Consider the following 14,792-nt stretch of genomic DNA (forward strand, 5'->3'; position numbering starts at 1 on the left):
GTAGTAGTATGGCATCTACTGGTATAATATAAACAAAAGCAATAATCTCGAGACTTCAAGCTCCCGCTGAAAACATAGGCACTCAACAAGACATTATTTATCACCTTTTAACAAATTCTAAAATACTGTCCGCAATATTTCTAGCACCCGCTAAACTACAATAATTTTGAATATGACACTTTATTTCATATCATCTCTTTTATTTACAGCATAATTTCTAAATTATATGACACTTTATTGAATACTATCCGTTTTATTTTCAGCATTACCGGCGGAGAGCTGTTTGAGCGCGTAATAGATGAGGACTTCGTGCTGACTGAGCGTGCTTGCACGGTCTTCATGAGGCAGATATGTGAGGGCATCGAGTTCGTGCACCGGCAGAACATCTTGCATCTGGATATGAAGGTATGTAGCAGAAGTTACCAGTAACCAGAGATATATAGGATAGTAAGTAGTTACTCGACTTGACGTGAATATTATTCAGGACCCGAAGCTGGTGGTTTGATTTTTAGACTATAACGTGAGGTCAGTAGTTTGAAATTATCTTTGACCCTGCAAACCCTTGAGGGCAAAGAATTGAATGGAACCCAAACGGGTTTTAATGAGACATTGGCTTAGGCTTTTCGGGACCGGAAAGGTAATTTAAAAAGATTGTTGGAACATTACGAATTGAATAGGTACTTACCTACTTATTGCAATGGCAATATTATGCAAGAATTAAAAATAAACCACTTACGACCCACATATTGGACATTGGATACGTGATCTTCTAAACGTTGAAAAAGTGACGTATCGGAATAATTGCGACTAAGTTGAATGCGCAGGATTTTGTAATTGCATGACTAAATTGTGGAATGATGTCATGTGAGAAGGATCTTTCGATATTTCGTCATATACACAAGTTCATTACCTATACCTCATTACTCATGTTGGGTAAATTAAGGTCTAAGGATATAGACGAACAGTTTCGATATTAATCGCTTAGAAAATTAAAATCTCTAAGTAAGACTAGACATCACTATAAAGAAAGAAATTGGGTAAAAAAGTAGTGAAATATGTTGACGGTTCATCTTGTTCTTGGCGAGGAGTAATCAAATAAAAGACCAATATAAAAGTCTCGAGGAAATGCGAAATCGGTTCACCCTTGACTCCAACAATAAATACAGACGTAACTCAGTTTGTACAATATAATAAAGTAAATAAAGAAACGATTACATTGTTCAGCTGTTGCGGTCCCGCCATTTTGGTCCGCAGCCAACTAATATATCAAAATGGCGGAAAAAAGCGCGCGACTTTTACGATTACCGGCCAGTTCGTTTATTTGAAGACGTCGTTGTATTTTGAATATTCGTATTTCTGTCATCTGTCGGAACCATTGCAGAAATATTTGTCTTTATTTTTGTTTTTGCCTGAAGCTTTTGATTCGGGAGTAGGTATAATTTAATAGCATACCTGCGATGATTGCATAATTCTTTATTTACTTTGAAGTCTGTTTAGACACTCTCATAGGTGCATTTGTGAGAGTGGAAGATATAAAAGTTGGCACTCGTTAATAATTAAGATCGACGTGTTCCTTTCCAACTAATTATACGAAGTTAGCTAAATGCATCTACAGACACAATACATGATTAATAATGGCGTCCAGACCGATAGTCGGTCCTGGCTGCAGATCTCTCCGAGGAGATCAGCCAGCTGCGCAGGACATAGGTATTATAGTGCTCAAACATTGGCGCAGATATAAGTGCACTCACTATTCCCTCACTCTCATAGCCCGATGGGACGGCAATCTGACATGACCGGAGAGAGATCAGGCACTAGACCGGTATTTACGTAACACATGATTATCCCCATCACGAATTCCCATGCTGATAATTTAGGGAGTTGATAATAGTTTCCTCCATTGAGTATTCTTGAGACTTAAAGAAATACCGATAAATTACTTTAGACGGTATGCTCCCCGCCAACTTTTATCAAAGTTTCTCATTCTTAATTTCTCTTACAGCCAGAAAATATCCTCTGCCTAACAAAGCAGGGCAACCGCATCAAGATCATAGACTTCGGTCTGGCCAGGTTCTACGACCCTGAGAAGAAACTGCAGGTCTTATTTGGAACTCCTGAGTTCGTGGCTCCGGAAGTGGTGAACTTCGACCAGATAGGCTATGGCACTGATATGTGGTCTGTGGGAGTCATCTGTTATGTACTGTAAGTATCCTCTCCTTTGTAGAATAAAATGTGCCAAATATACAACATGTAACTTAATTAACGCACATCCTGAAATTAGTTTGTTCAGAATCGTTTACTGAATCGATTTATAACATTTTTAATATAGGTAATTTTTTTTTCCAAAAATAATTAAAACTACGAAAATTATTGTCATATTATATAACCCTGTACAGTCAAAACAAATTCAAATAGACCGTAACTCAAAGTAATAAGACTTCGTGTATTGTCGGCTTTTTCCGTAGTTTCGTTATGTTGTGTCGAGACGAGCGGCGCGCGGCGCGATACTTGCGTGCGTAGTAGTATGACCAAAAAGTTCTCTAAGAATTGGTATAACTAATTTAGTAAATAACAATGCATATACATGTTAAATTAAAAATTCAGTGTATGTCTTATGATTATAACATAATATTCTAATTGGGGTGTTTGAGGGTGTGCGTTAATTACGTTACATGTTGTATATGCCATTGAGGAAAAAAGATAATCTGTTAAAGTATCCTTCTATCCTTGGCTCAATACGACTTTCAAACAGGCCTTCAATGTCTTCATCATGAAAACATTGAGACACCTATGAGCGAACTTCCAGAATTTGCCTATCTTTCCTCATACTCCCCAAAAGTTACTGGAATCCCCAAAAACTCCAGGTATCTACAACTAAAACTGAAGGCTGATTTACATTGAGTCAGTAACTGACGTCAGTGTAGGCGCCGAAAACTGACGCGTGCTATTTACACGAAGTCAGTGTAGTGTCAGTGTTTCGTCAGTAGTACTGTGCTAACTTCAAATCAATTTACACGATGGCAGTGCCGGGTCAGCACTGACTTGTCAGTGGACTGACGTCAGTTACTGACTCAATGTAAATCAGCCATGATTCTAATTTTTTGCCATCCCTTTACAGGCTATCAGGTCTATCACCATTCATGGGGGAGACGGATATAGAAACAATGGCGAACGTCACTGTGGCCAAATACGACTTCGATGATGAAGCCTTCAATGAGATCTCCGATGACGCCAAGGACTTCATCCAGAAACTTCTTGTCAAGGACAAAGAGTAAGTTTCTTGCTTGACTACTATCTGTTGTGAATATTTCTAGGGCTACATGCCCCTGGCCTGATCTTTTTGTCAATAACTCAAATTTGAAATAATGGTCCTAGATTTTTGTTTAAACTAGGCTGCTTATGAGTCTACGGTCTTGCGAAAGGTTCAGGCCTTAATTAAGTTGTACAAAATATTTTCTTTAAGAACCTTAGTTCAAAATGCGTGTAAAATACCTTTACCTTTAAAAAAAACCTCGTTACCTTTCAAATCCGTTACGTTCAAAAACGCGGTTATTCTAAAGCTGTGTAAATACAGCCTGACGATAAAGAACCCTTGTTACTCGTTTTTCCAACACTAGTAACTAACATTACATAAACATTTGCACGAAGTAGAATGTTCTAATAACTATTTAGTTTTCTGTTCTAACCCTGTACATATAGATAAGTAGTTGTAGATCTGTACAGCACACTAGACTATCACCCCTCTGAATTTTACCTACATTCTAGGACAATCTATCAATACAAACTAACACATTAAAACTTTCTGATACTTCTATCTCTACACTATGCACGCATTCCCACTTGCATCCCACGACAGCGTAGTTGGGCACTTCCAATCACTTGTCTAAGCTTCCGTAGAGTAGTGAGGTCACCCTGTCCTGTAACAGTTGTGTCGGTGTTGGGCGCTAGTAACAAGGGTCTTTGTCGCAGGTCGCGGCCGGGCGCCACGGAGTGCCTCCGTCACCCCTGGCTGACGCGCCGCCCGCCCCCCGCGCCGCACGCCCCGCGCCGTCCGCCCAACCTGTCGCAGCCCGCCTCCAGCCCCGACGCCAAGAACCCGCTCGACGTCGCCAAGGACAACCTGCGACTCTTCGTCGAGCGCTGGAGCGAGCACCCCAACTCACCATACGTCTTCGACAACCAAGCGCACGAAATCACTAGCCTCGCCAACGGCAACTGTGAGCGATCCTCCATCGGAGGATGCTCGCCTTCCCCTAGAAGTTCCCTCAGCAGCTCCCCCGATGTAGTCTTCGATGAAGACGATCTCGATCCGCCCCCACTCAGAGAACACAACTTCCTATCTGCACCCAAATACAACCCCGTCGAAAGGCGAGCCTCCGACAGCACATGCTTCTTGCACAAGAAACAAGATGTCCTCGTTAGGAAAAACTTAGCAGAAGAAATAAAGAAACTATCCGACCACTTGTACATGCTATCCACAATGAACACTGATCTCGCTAATAACAACAGTATGAATGAAGTAGACAAAAACGTTACGGAAACTAAGTCGACCAAAGAAGAAAAATTACCTAACGGATTCAAGAAGGAAACCAGGCACACGAAGATAATAACGAATGGCGATGCGGCAGGCAAGGAAAAGAGACTGTTTACCTCAAAGTCAACAACGAAAATATCCTCAACATTCTTAACGGAGAGAGAACCAGAGAAACCTATGACGAGTAAAATGCCTTGGGTCAAATCAAATAGATCGAAACGAGTCACTAACATGAGTCGAGATGTGCCAGACCAGCCAGTCGATGTACGAAACAGCTTCTTCCAAGAATTCGACAGACGAAGGGAGAAGATAGACAAACTAGTAAATGGATCAGAGAACGGTAGACAGATGCCTTACAGAAGAGGTGATGAGAACAACGCGCATCGGACAAAAGACTTACTCTTACACCTTTTAGAGAAATGGGGGGAGACTGAGGAGGTTGAGGCGGAGAGAACGGCAGGAGGAACTTCAAATGGGGGGAGACATCAGTCAATATCCTTAGAGTGGTCGCCTTCTAATCAGTTGGGACAAACTTCCATGTCAAGTCTCCACGCATTCTTCCAAAGGCAGACTTCGGATGAAAAGACGCAAAGGAAGAAAGTGACAACAAATGTAGCGAAATGACTCCGGTTGTGAGAAGTGCCATGACACTATGTTACCAAAGTAAGGTATGAGATTAGTATGTTCTTATACGAGCTTAGCGCATATAAACGAGTTTGACTCGATACATAAATTAAGTACAGGGTAATGAAATGCGTAGAGAGTAGTTGTGTAGTTAATGAGGGCAGTCTGTGTTGCAAACGGAAAAAATGTTTTATATTTACGTTTTTTTTCCTAAGAAAAATTTTTATGGGTTTAAAAGTGGTTTGGTAATAAAAGATAAGCTGAGAAAATTGAACAAAATTAAAATTAGTCAATTCAGTAAATCACCGTTTGTATGCGCTAGTCATAAAAGGCAATAAAAATGACATTACTAAAAATCTAGTCTTCAAAATTGTACGAACAGATTTAGATTCAAGACTGAGAACGAATTATATCAACATATTGAACACATTTTGGTAATATTTATATTTTTCTTTGTAAATAAGACATGTTTTCGAAAAGTAGGGGGTATAAACTTAAATTATGATTGTTCCTTATCTGTACTTATGTATAACTTTGTATTATAAATGTAATTTATTGTTATTGCTATACGTATGTTGTTAAAATATAAGGCTTTATTAAAAAATCTGTTGTTTTATTCCAAAAAATACTGGCAACCCAACACTTTTTTCCCGCCTTTTCGTTCTAAATTTATTCTATGGTTCTATGTGACCCATATTTATTCCGCACTCCACAAAATAACATGAAACCTTTCACAGTGACCGTCTCTCAGCGTCTTCAACCCTGACCCACCCCTGGCTGATCCAGTCAGCTCTCTGCACAGAACTCCATGTGACCAAGTCGAAACTCAAACGTTACGTCATCAAAAAACGTTGGGCCAAAGCAGTGTCAGCTGTCATTGCTCTAAAGAGAATGGGCGCGAAATTTGAAGACCACCATGATGAAAAAGTTGACAAGAAGAATGGAGAAAATTGATTAGAGTTTCGTTTTTAGTTTTTGAGATAATTGGGCAGTGTTGTTCTAGGAATGCAGGACGAATTAGGAATTATTTTGGACACAAAATTACTTAGATACCTATATAGTTTTAAAAGTTCCTACCAAACGGTTACTAATATAGTTGATTTCTCAATTGCCATCATTAAAAAAAACTTGCTTTTCATATTTTAGCGTGCTATGCGTCTGAGGCTGATTAAACTTTGTATTAAATTCTTGACCGTTATTTGAAGCTTACTAGTTTGAGATAGGCACCTACGTGTTTTCCGCTTTTATCTCCGTCCTTTTCTACCCCATATCTTGCATCTCTCTCGCACACCGACCAGTTTCACTCCCCACCAGGCAGGAGGCGACGAGTGTTCTCGGCGGCCACAGTTCGTCATTGGCGTCTTGTTTTCCGCCCGAGAAGGTTGTCTAACCAACCGCTGTAGTATTTCGTTGAAAAATAAACTCAGTGCTCTCGCAGAACACAGGTGAGTTTATAATATTTTATACAATTTGTTAACGGTTTTACCGTTCGATATTCGATTTTGCGAAATCAAGTGTTAATATTTTGTACATCTACCCCTTTTTTGTCACGAGTTTCTTCCGTGTACTTTTTTTTTTCAGTAATTTGTTTTCAGAATGAGTGACTTATAAAGCAAATACAGATGCGGTAAATAATAAAGCTACCACAGCCCGTGCACGTGACTATGGAAAAGAAAGCAAGCCCGAAGTTCCTAAGGCACCTGTGGCCCTAGTTCAATCCTGCAAGGCGTTCAACGGTTTGACAAAAAAGAATGGTGTGAGGTGCGGTCCAACCAGCATCTCCTTAGTTCGGACTGATCACTACCGCACTTGAAGAGGGCTGATGGTGTCAAGAAAGCTTTTCGGCCTTGAAAGACTTGGTACGCTCCCCTCGGACTACCAGTAAGTCTGTTAGCCACCTCCCATGGGGGTCGGCTCATTATCACGGCGTGTGATGGTTTTCGGCCTTGAAAGACTTGGTACGCTCCCCTCGGACTGCCAGTAAGTCTGTTAGCCACCCCCCGTAGGGGTCGGCTCATTATCTCGGCGTGTGATGCTTTTCGGCCTTGAAAGACTTGGTACGCTCCCCTCGGACTGCCAGTAAGTCTGTTAGCCACCCCCCGTAGGGGTCGGCTCATTATCTCGGCGTGTGATGCTTTTCGGCCTTGAAAGACTTGGTACGCTCCGCCTAAGACTGCCAGTAAGTATGTTAGCCACCCCCCACAGGGGTTGGCTCATTTTCACGGACCCGCGCAGGGTACCAATCTTGCATGTTGCGAGACGCAGCATCATTACAAAGTGGGGACCAGTAAGTATACTAGCCACCCCCCACAGGGGTCGTTTCATTATCACGGACCCGCGCAGGGTACCAATCTTGCATTTTGCGAGTCGCAGCATCATTACAAAGCAGGGACCAGTAAGTATACTAGCCACCCCCCGCAGGGGTCGGCTCATTATCACGGACCCTCGCAGGGTACCAATCATGCATGTTGCGGGTCGTACCATCATTGCAATCTACCCTCGCAGGGTGGCTTTTTGGATCGACTTTCGAAGAGTCGCCATTATAACCTTCCCTCGAAGGGAAATGGTAATCACACTCACGCTGAATGGCGTGTGACGCAAAACTCTAAAAGCTCCCTTGGGATATCACGAGTAAATTACAATAGGAACCATGTCCAACAGAGGAAACAGAAAGCGTCCAGGACCGCAGGCGGACTTTGATGCGTCCAACAAGGCACGTAAGTTATGACTTTCCAGGCGGGTTGCCTAACATTATATCAAGACCAATGGAAAGAAATGGGAGCTCCGCCTTTCTTGTCAAAAATAATAACTGGGTATCGCATACCATTGGCCAAGAGCCACCTTTGATAGATAATGCCAGATTTGACCAGAGAGTCCAAAGAGATGGATGTCGTCATATCCCAAATGATAAAACAAAAAGTTCTATTGATAGCTGCAAATTCTGCCAGCTTTCTTTCCAATATGTTTCTTGTGCCCAAAAGGCGACGGAAAGAACCGTCCAATACTCAATCTCAAGGTTCTCAACAAGTTCATAATTACGGAACCCTTCAGTTTAATAAATGTTTTTCGGGTGCTAGAGTTTCTTCAGAAAGACGAATGGCTGTGCAAGTGGATCTCGCCCAGGCTTACTTCTACCTTCCGGTAGCCGGAGGTCACAGACATGTTCTTCGACTAGTATACAGAAGAAGACTGCTTCAGATTACGTGCCTACCATTTGGCTTAAGCACGGCACCCAAGACCTTCGCCACAGTGACCAATTTGGGTGGCTCAAACTTTGAAAACTCAAGGGTTACTTATAATTGTGTATCTCGATTTTCTGGTGGCTCACCAAGATATATTTGCCTACTTTGGGATCATTTGCACCACGTTTTGGATGGCAAGTGAATAAATCGCAAGCATTATCAACAAGATAATGACAAAACGCACTACGTGACAAACAGCACGACAAACTTAGAAGAATGTTGAACCTACCAGCAGATGCCTTAGCAGATCTAAAGTGGTGGCTGGTCAGCTGCCACCAAACCTTGGATATTCATTCGCCACTTCCCTGTCACCTTATAACCACGGACGCCTCCGATGTAGGATGGGGGCACAACTGAACGGAACTCCCGTAATGGGTTCATGGAACGAGTGAGAAAAAGGCTTTCACTGCGATCTGAAAGAGATGCTCGCAGTATTAACTGGAAAATCACGGCAAGTTGCTAAAGAGATCAACAGCCATTTTTCAATGCAAAAATGGGACTGTGGTGTCATATCTAAGAAATCAAGGTGGCACCCGATCAAGGAGCCTACCGAACTTGACGTACAGAGTATTCAGTTATCTTGAGCTGTATCAAATCTATCACGTCGTGAATCATATACCAGCCCTATTCAACAGTCAGGCAGACCATCTCTCCCGACACAAACCTCCACCGGAGTGGCATCTTGTATCAGCAGTGGACCTACTTGCCTCGAAGCGAGCCCAGGGACACATAGTTGTGTACTACGTGCCCCTAGATCTGAAGGACCCGAAAGCGGGGTTCCACGATGCCTTTTTCTCAAGTTTTGACTTACCCGCTAGCATGGGTATTACCGCCACCTTACCTTATACCGTAGGTCCTCAGTCATCTCAATTCAGGAACGGGAGTTAATCTCATAGTAGTTCCTTCGGTGGCACCAGGTATTTTGGCGAGCAGATTTGAAGTCCCGATCATTAGCAGTACCCTACACACTGATGAACCTCGAGCAGAAACCGATAGACACAGCAACGGGGATACCCCCTGCCAAGGTCAGGGAAATGGGGGGGGGGAGGGACAAGGAGTCTCTCCGACTGAAGTCTTCTTCAATCCACACGCAACACTTATCAATCAGCTTGGAGTCGATGGTTAAATTGGGGCGAAAAGTATGAAATTGGATCCTATGAATCCTTGAATCCCTATTTGGACCTATACTTACCCAATTTTTAGCAGACTTACACATAGTAAATAAACTAACATACAATACTATTTTATTACACAAGTCAGTTATAGCTACACTATGCAATGCAGAAACCACTGGAGAGCTAGGTTCACACGTTCTAGTCGGACACAATTTAAAATCAATAGCGCTGAGCAAACCTGTTCCCCGGGAAGCCGTCCATCTGGAATAATGACCAATTGGTAACCTACTTAAGTGCAGTAAACGTAGACGAGAATAATCCATTTGCAACTTCCAGGCACACTGCTGCTCTTTCTTTTGCTAGCTTGTTTCGGAAAGGCGAGTCCATGATCTTTCCTTGCTTGCAATAGACCCAGAACATTTCAAAAACAACAAAGATAATTTAATCTTATGGCCAGTCTTTGGCTCTAAGACCGACAGTTCTAGTCATAGGCAGTCGGGTTGTTGTTTGATGGATAATCAGGAAAATATAAATCTAAGTCCAGTGTATTGGGTCAGAAAGACTAAAGCCTTGTTAGAAGATAGACGGACATCGGCTAATTCCTTAAATTTATTTATATCCGTTAGAGGCCAACCAAAGGCAGGCACCCGAACGATGATGCGGGTGGATTAAGACATTGTTAAAAGAGGCAGGAATAACTACAACCCCAGGAAGCTTCCACTCGGCGGTAGCGTCAAAATCTGTGTTGACAATATACTTTTGGACGATATATTAGCAAAGGGTAATTGGCGATCAGGCAATACATTTGCCCATTTTTACAGAAGGGAAAGATACCCACTAAATAGAAGTAGCAAGTTATCTCGATTATTTAATTAATCCAGCTGATTAATGTCTATATTTTTGTTACTATTGTTATTAAGAAGTATCGCAATGTTTTTGTTAATTACTATTAGAAAATGAAATCAATTTTGCTTTTGTTCTTGCATCTCTCTTTTAATTTTTATTACTCATCCTTCGAGCCCATTTCCCAACTATGTTGGGGTCGGCTTCCAGTCTAACAGGATGTAGCTGAGTACCAGTACCAGTTAACTTTGATTACATTAGTATTCCAGGACGCAATACACATACTTACATGTGATTACTCGTGTACCTAAGTACCTATTTACATACACAATTTCATTGTGCTTTTGCTCACATTGGCGTCCACTTCCACCAGGCGATAACAAACACGTCTCAAACTAGTAAGCTTCAAATAACGGTCAAGAATTTAATAGCAGCGTTTTACCTGAAATAAAACGCATATTAAATACTTACCTTATTTGAAGCTTACATTTTAATTTCTGCCTGGTGTTTTCGACTCAATGACGAACTGTGGCCGCCGAGAACACTCGTCGCCTCCTGCCTGGTGGGGAGTGAAACTGGTCGGTGTGCGAGAGAGATGCAAGATATGGGGTAGAAAAGGACGGAGATAAAAGCGGAAAACACGTAGGTGCCTATCTCAAACTAGTAAGCTTCAAATAAGGTAAGTATTTAATATGCGTTTTATTTCAGGTAAAACGCTGCTATTAAAAAATATTTGGACTTCTCTCTGCCTAACTCAGTTGTCTCACCAGTTTTAACCAATCAATGATCTGACTATGAAACGAGGCTAAGATAAATTGTATCCTAAAATACCACTGCTCAATTCAAGTAGTTAGATATTAGATATAAGCCAGTCTATTAAACGCACAGAAATCGCAGAAAAATGCACTTACGCATTATCTAACAAATAGTTTATTATAAATTGGTTGTAAGATACACCTATTACACCTTTGATTTGTTAAAGACAATTAAATTCTATAGGACGTTGACCTTGCCTACATTCTGTTGAATATTTCTGTTGATTTTTTGTTTTCCATTAACCACTTGTTAAGTCGCTAGAGTTCAATGTTGTTTTAGTTAATACGAAGCAAATGTTGCATAATAAACTTGTTACAGACTTCTTTATAGGTACGGACTAGGTATAAACTACTACCTACCTAATTAAGAAAACCACCCAAGCATAATACACTTTGATTTTAAAATAATAATTTTAGGAAATGTGTTGCAATAAATAAAATTGATATTATGTATTATTTTGTCAAAATTCAGTATTAAATAAGTCATTATTTTTCTTACGCCTGTACTTAGGTAATACAAATAAGTATTTCGCACACGTCTTTCACAACGAAAAGTTAGGTACTCTAAATATGGCTAAATGTACTTATCACTCACGTTTTTAAAGCTACAGATAAAAAACCCTTTGGTTTCACATGACTAAAATGGTGCCAAAATATTTACTAACTGGTAACACTAGTTTTAAAGCAGTGCCTATAATAATAAAATAATACTATATTGTAATCTAATAATCTCATTAAGATCTGTATATCAGAAGTATTCTATAAAAATATATTTTATGTAACTATTGTTAAGGAACTTAATAATTGAGAAGCATATATTATGTAGATAAAGATGTCCCAGGCAAATTACTGTGACCCTTTATCAGTCAGTCCAGGAACAGTATTATCACCTTATAACAAACGCAGTTTCTCCCTGTCTTTCTTAGTTGATCTATATTCATCTTAATTAATTAACATTAGATAGACATTCTAACTAAGCGAGAAGCTAAATATTTATCTATCTAGGTCACAACAATTTTTCCACCTCTGCTGCCACGGGAGTCAGGACATCGAAAATATGTAATGTGAAAAAAATTACAATAAGTAAATAATGAAAGACATTAACTTCTAACCTTAATTATAAGTTTTGTGCTAATTTAAATACTTATTAATTGCAATCTTTTCATATTATGCTATGGTTGGCATTGCCATATTACTTATGAATTTAGCAGCCATATTTATTTTTATCAAGTATTATTTTAACTTCAGATACTAAAATTCAGTTGAAGTCGTACGTTTTAAATTGCATTTAATTATATTATCAATAAAAAATGACTAATAAAGACATTGGAATGTAAAAGAATTTTTGATAGTATAATAATAAATCTTGTTGCATTAATGGCCCATTTTTTATTTCCCTTTTTCCCAATCAATACAGACTTATAGAAAACTTGGGGCTGCAGCCTAACCAAGCATATCAGAGTACCTGCCAGTTTTATACAGAGCGACTGCCTGTTTGACCTCCACAACTCACGGACCCTGGATGTCCCGCAACGACTGCCCAAAATGTTCACCAGGGGCCCGATTCTCCTAATTTTACTTAAGCGACATACGATTCACGTTCGACTCGGTTCGACTGAGATCCAATCCCGACTCGATTACGATTGAAGCGTATGTGGCATTCCGCTATTTTTTCTTTGAAATAAACGTTTTTATCCTTTTCTGTCATTCAATGTGTGCGTTCGCGCAGCGGAATGTTGTTGAATTTAAAGATTTTAATTATGCAGATAATTAGTGTATGACGTCCTATAATTGTGTATGGTAAATAAAAATTTGTGTATGCAGCCATTGTGGAGAAATTCACCAAAAACAGATTCCGCTGGGCGAACGTTGGCGAACGTTGTCCTGGCGGAACTTTTTTCAATCCATAGACTTTAGAAGAAAAGAGATGTGTCCAAAAATTAGTGTGTATTTGTGTATAATTGATTATGTATGAATGAAATCAGTGCATGCATTAACTTCGGAGAAATTCAAGTTTCCGCTACGCGAACGTTTGGCCATTAGCTAGTTTTCATATAAAGCGCTTACATAGAGAGCTGTAGATTTTTACATACGTTGTTTTGAATTTGTTTATATTTGTTTAAAAAAAAGATTTAGAAAAAGTCGTAGGGTTTAAAAGATAAAAATATAAACGTAAAATACACTTATTAGGTCTTAGTTCTTAAAGTATGCAGTTTGGGGTCTAGATTTTCACGTTTACACAAACCTTGTAAGTGTCTCCAACATGTTGCCAAGTATCAATGATGTTCCGTTAGTAATTAAAAAGTTATAGGATATTTTATCATGATATATGATGAATAGATCACTGTTTACAAAGCAGTCGAATATCACGACGTTCTAAAGGAATTGCATGGTAAAATGTATGCCAATAATTAGTTTAATCATTCAACTATTCACTTGTAAAATTTCATGTCATTAAATTCAGTAATTAAAGAAAGACAATTATAATACTGACGGAGCATCGAAAACCTACATAATCCGACCAAGTTCGGATAGCTACAAAAAAGCGGCCGTGCCATATGTCTAAGAAACGTTCTTAACTTGGAAGGTTAGTATTTATTAATATGGCACAGTTGCGTACACAAGTGCTAGGAAAAAATAAAACAATGCTTCTTGAATGAAAAATATTTTTTTTATAATAATGCCAATATCTACGATAAAAATAAATCTTCAATTAACAAGTACTTCTCTATTTAAATATCCGTGTACAAAAATATTTTTATTATCATTACTTACATAAATTACTTAACTAGGTGATTAAAAATAACGTTAATAAACGTTATGTATTTTAACTAAAATGTCGTAGATAGTGGCGTTATTATTAAAAAAAAAAAAAAATTTCATTCAAGAAATGCAATTGTTTTATTTTTTCCTAACGCTTGTGTACGCAGCTGTACCATATTAATAATTATACTAACCTTCCAAGTTAAGAACGTTTCTTAGACATATGGCACGGCCGCTTTTTTGTAGCTATCCGAACTTGGTCGGATTATGTAGGTTTTCGATGCTCCGTCAGTATTATAATTGTCTTTCTTTAATTACTGAATTTAATGACATGAAATTTTGCAAGTGAATAGTTGAATGATTAAACTAATTATTGGCATACATTTTACCATGCAATTCCTTTAGAACGTCGTGATATTCGACTGCTTTGTAAACAGTGATCTATTCATCATATATCATGATAAAATATCCTATAACTTTTTAATTACTAACGGAACATCATTGATACTTGGTAACATGTTGGAGACTCTTACAAGGTTTGTGTAAACGTGAAAATCTAGACCACAAACTGCATACTTTAAGAACTAAGACCTAATAAGTGTATTTTACGTTTATATTTTTATCTTTTAAACCCTACGACTTTTTCTAAATCTGTTTTTTAAACAAATATAAACAAATTCAAAACAACGTATGTAAAAATCTACAGCTCTCTATGTAAGCGCTTTATATGAAAACTAGCTAATGGCCAAACGTTCGCGTAGCGGAAACTTGAATTTCTCCAAAGTTTATGCATGCACTGATTTCATTCATACATAATCAATTATACACAAATACACACTAATTTTTGGACACATCT

The 14,792-nt window shown here is 39.2% G+C and overlaps 1 protein-coding gene across 3 annotated transcripts in view; it reads left to right on the forward strand.

The window, feature by feature from the left end:
• Nucleotides 1–5,652, forward strand: part of LOC124635562 (serine/threonine protein kinase OSK1-like) — a 44,253-nt gene extending 38,601 nt beyond the window's left edge. For all 3 annotated transcript variants that reach the window (XM_047171482.1, XM_047171483.1, XM_047171481.1), the window contains exons 5-8: nucleotides 264–405; nucleotides 2,003–2,202; nucleotides 3,119–3,271; nucleotides 3,970–5,652. In XM_047171482.1, coding sequence (XP_047027438.1) covers nucleotides 264–405; nucleotides 2,003–2,202; nucleotides 3,119–3,271; nucleotides 3,970–5,158 — 1,684 coding nt within the window. In that variant the 3' untranslated portion in view covers nucleotides 5,159–5,652. The remainder of the gene's footprint in view (nucleotides 1–263; nucleotides 406–2,002; nucleotides 2,203–3,118; nucleotides 3,272–3,969) is intronic.
• The last annotated feature ends 9,140 nt before the right edge of the window (nucleotides 5,653–14,792 follow it).

Source organism: Helicoverpa zea, chromosome 13, assembly GCF_022581195.2.
Source record: "Helicoverpa zea isolate HzStark_Cry1AcR chromosome 13, ilHelZeax1.1, whole genome shotgun sequence".
Classification (NCBI taxonomy): domain Eukaryota; kingdom Metazoa; phylum Arthropoda; class Insecta; order Lepidoptera; family Noctuidae; genus Helicoverpa; species Helicoverpa zea.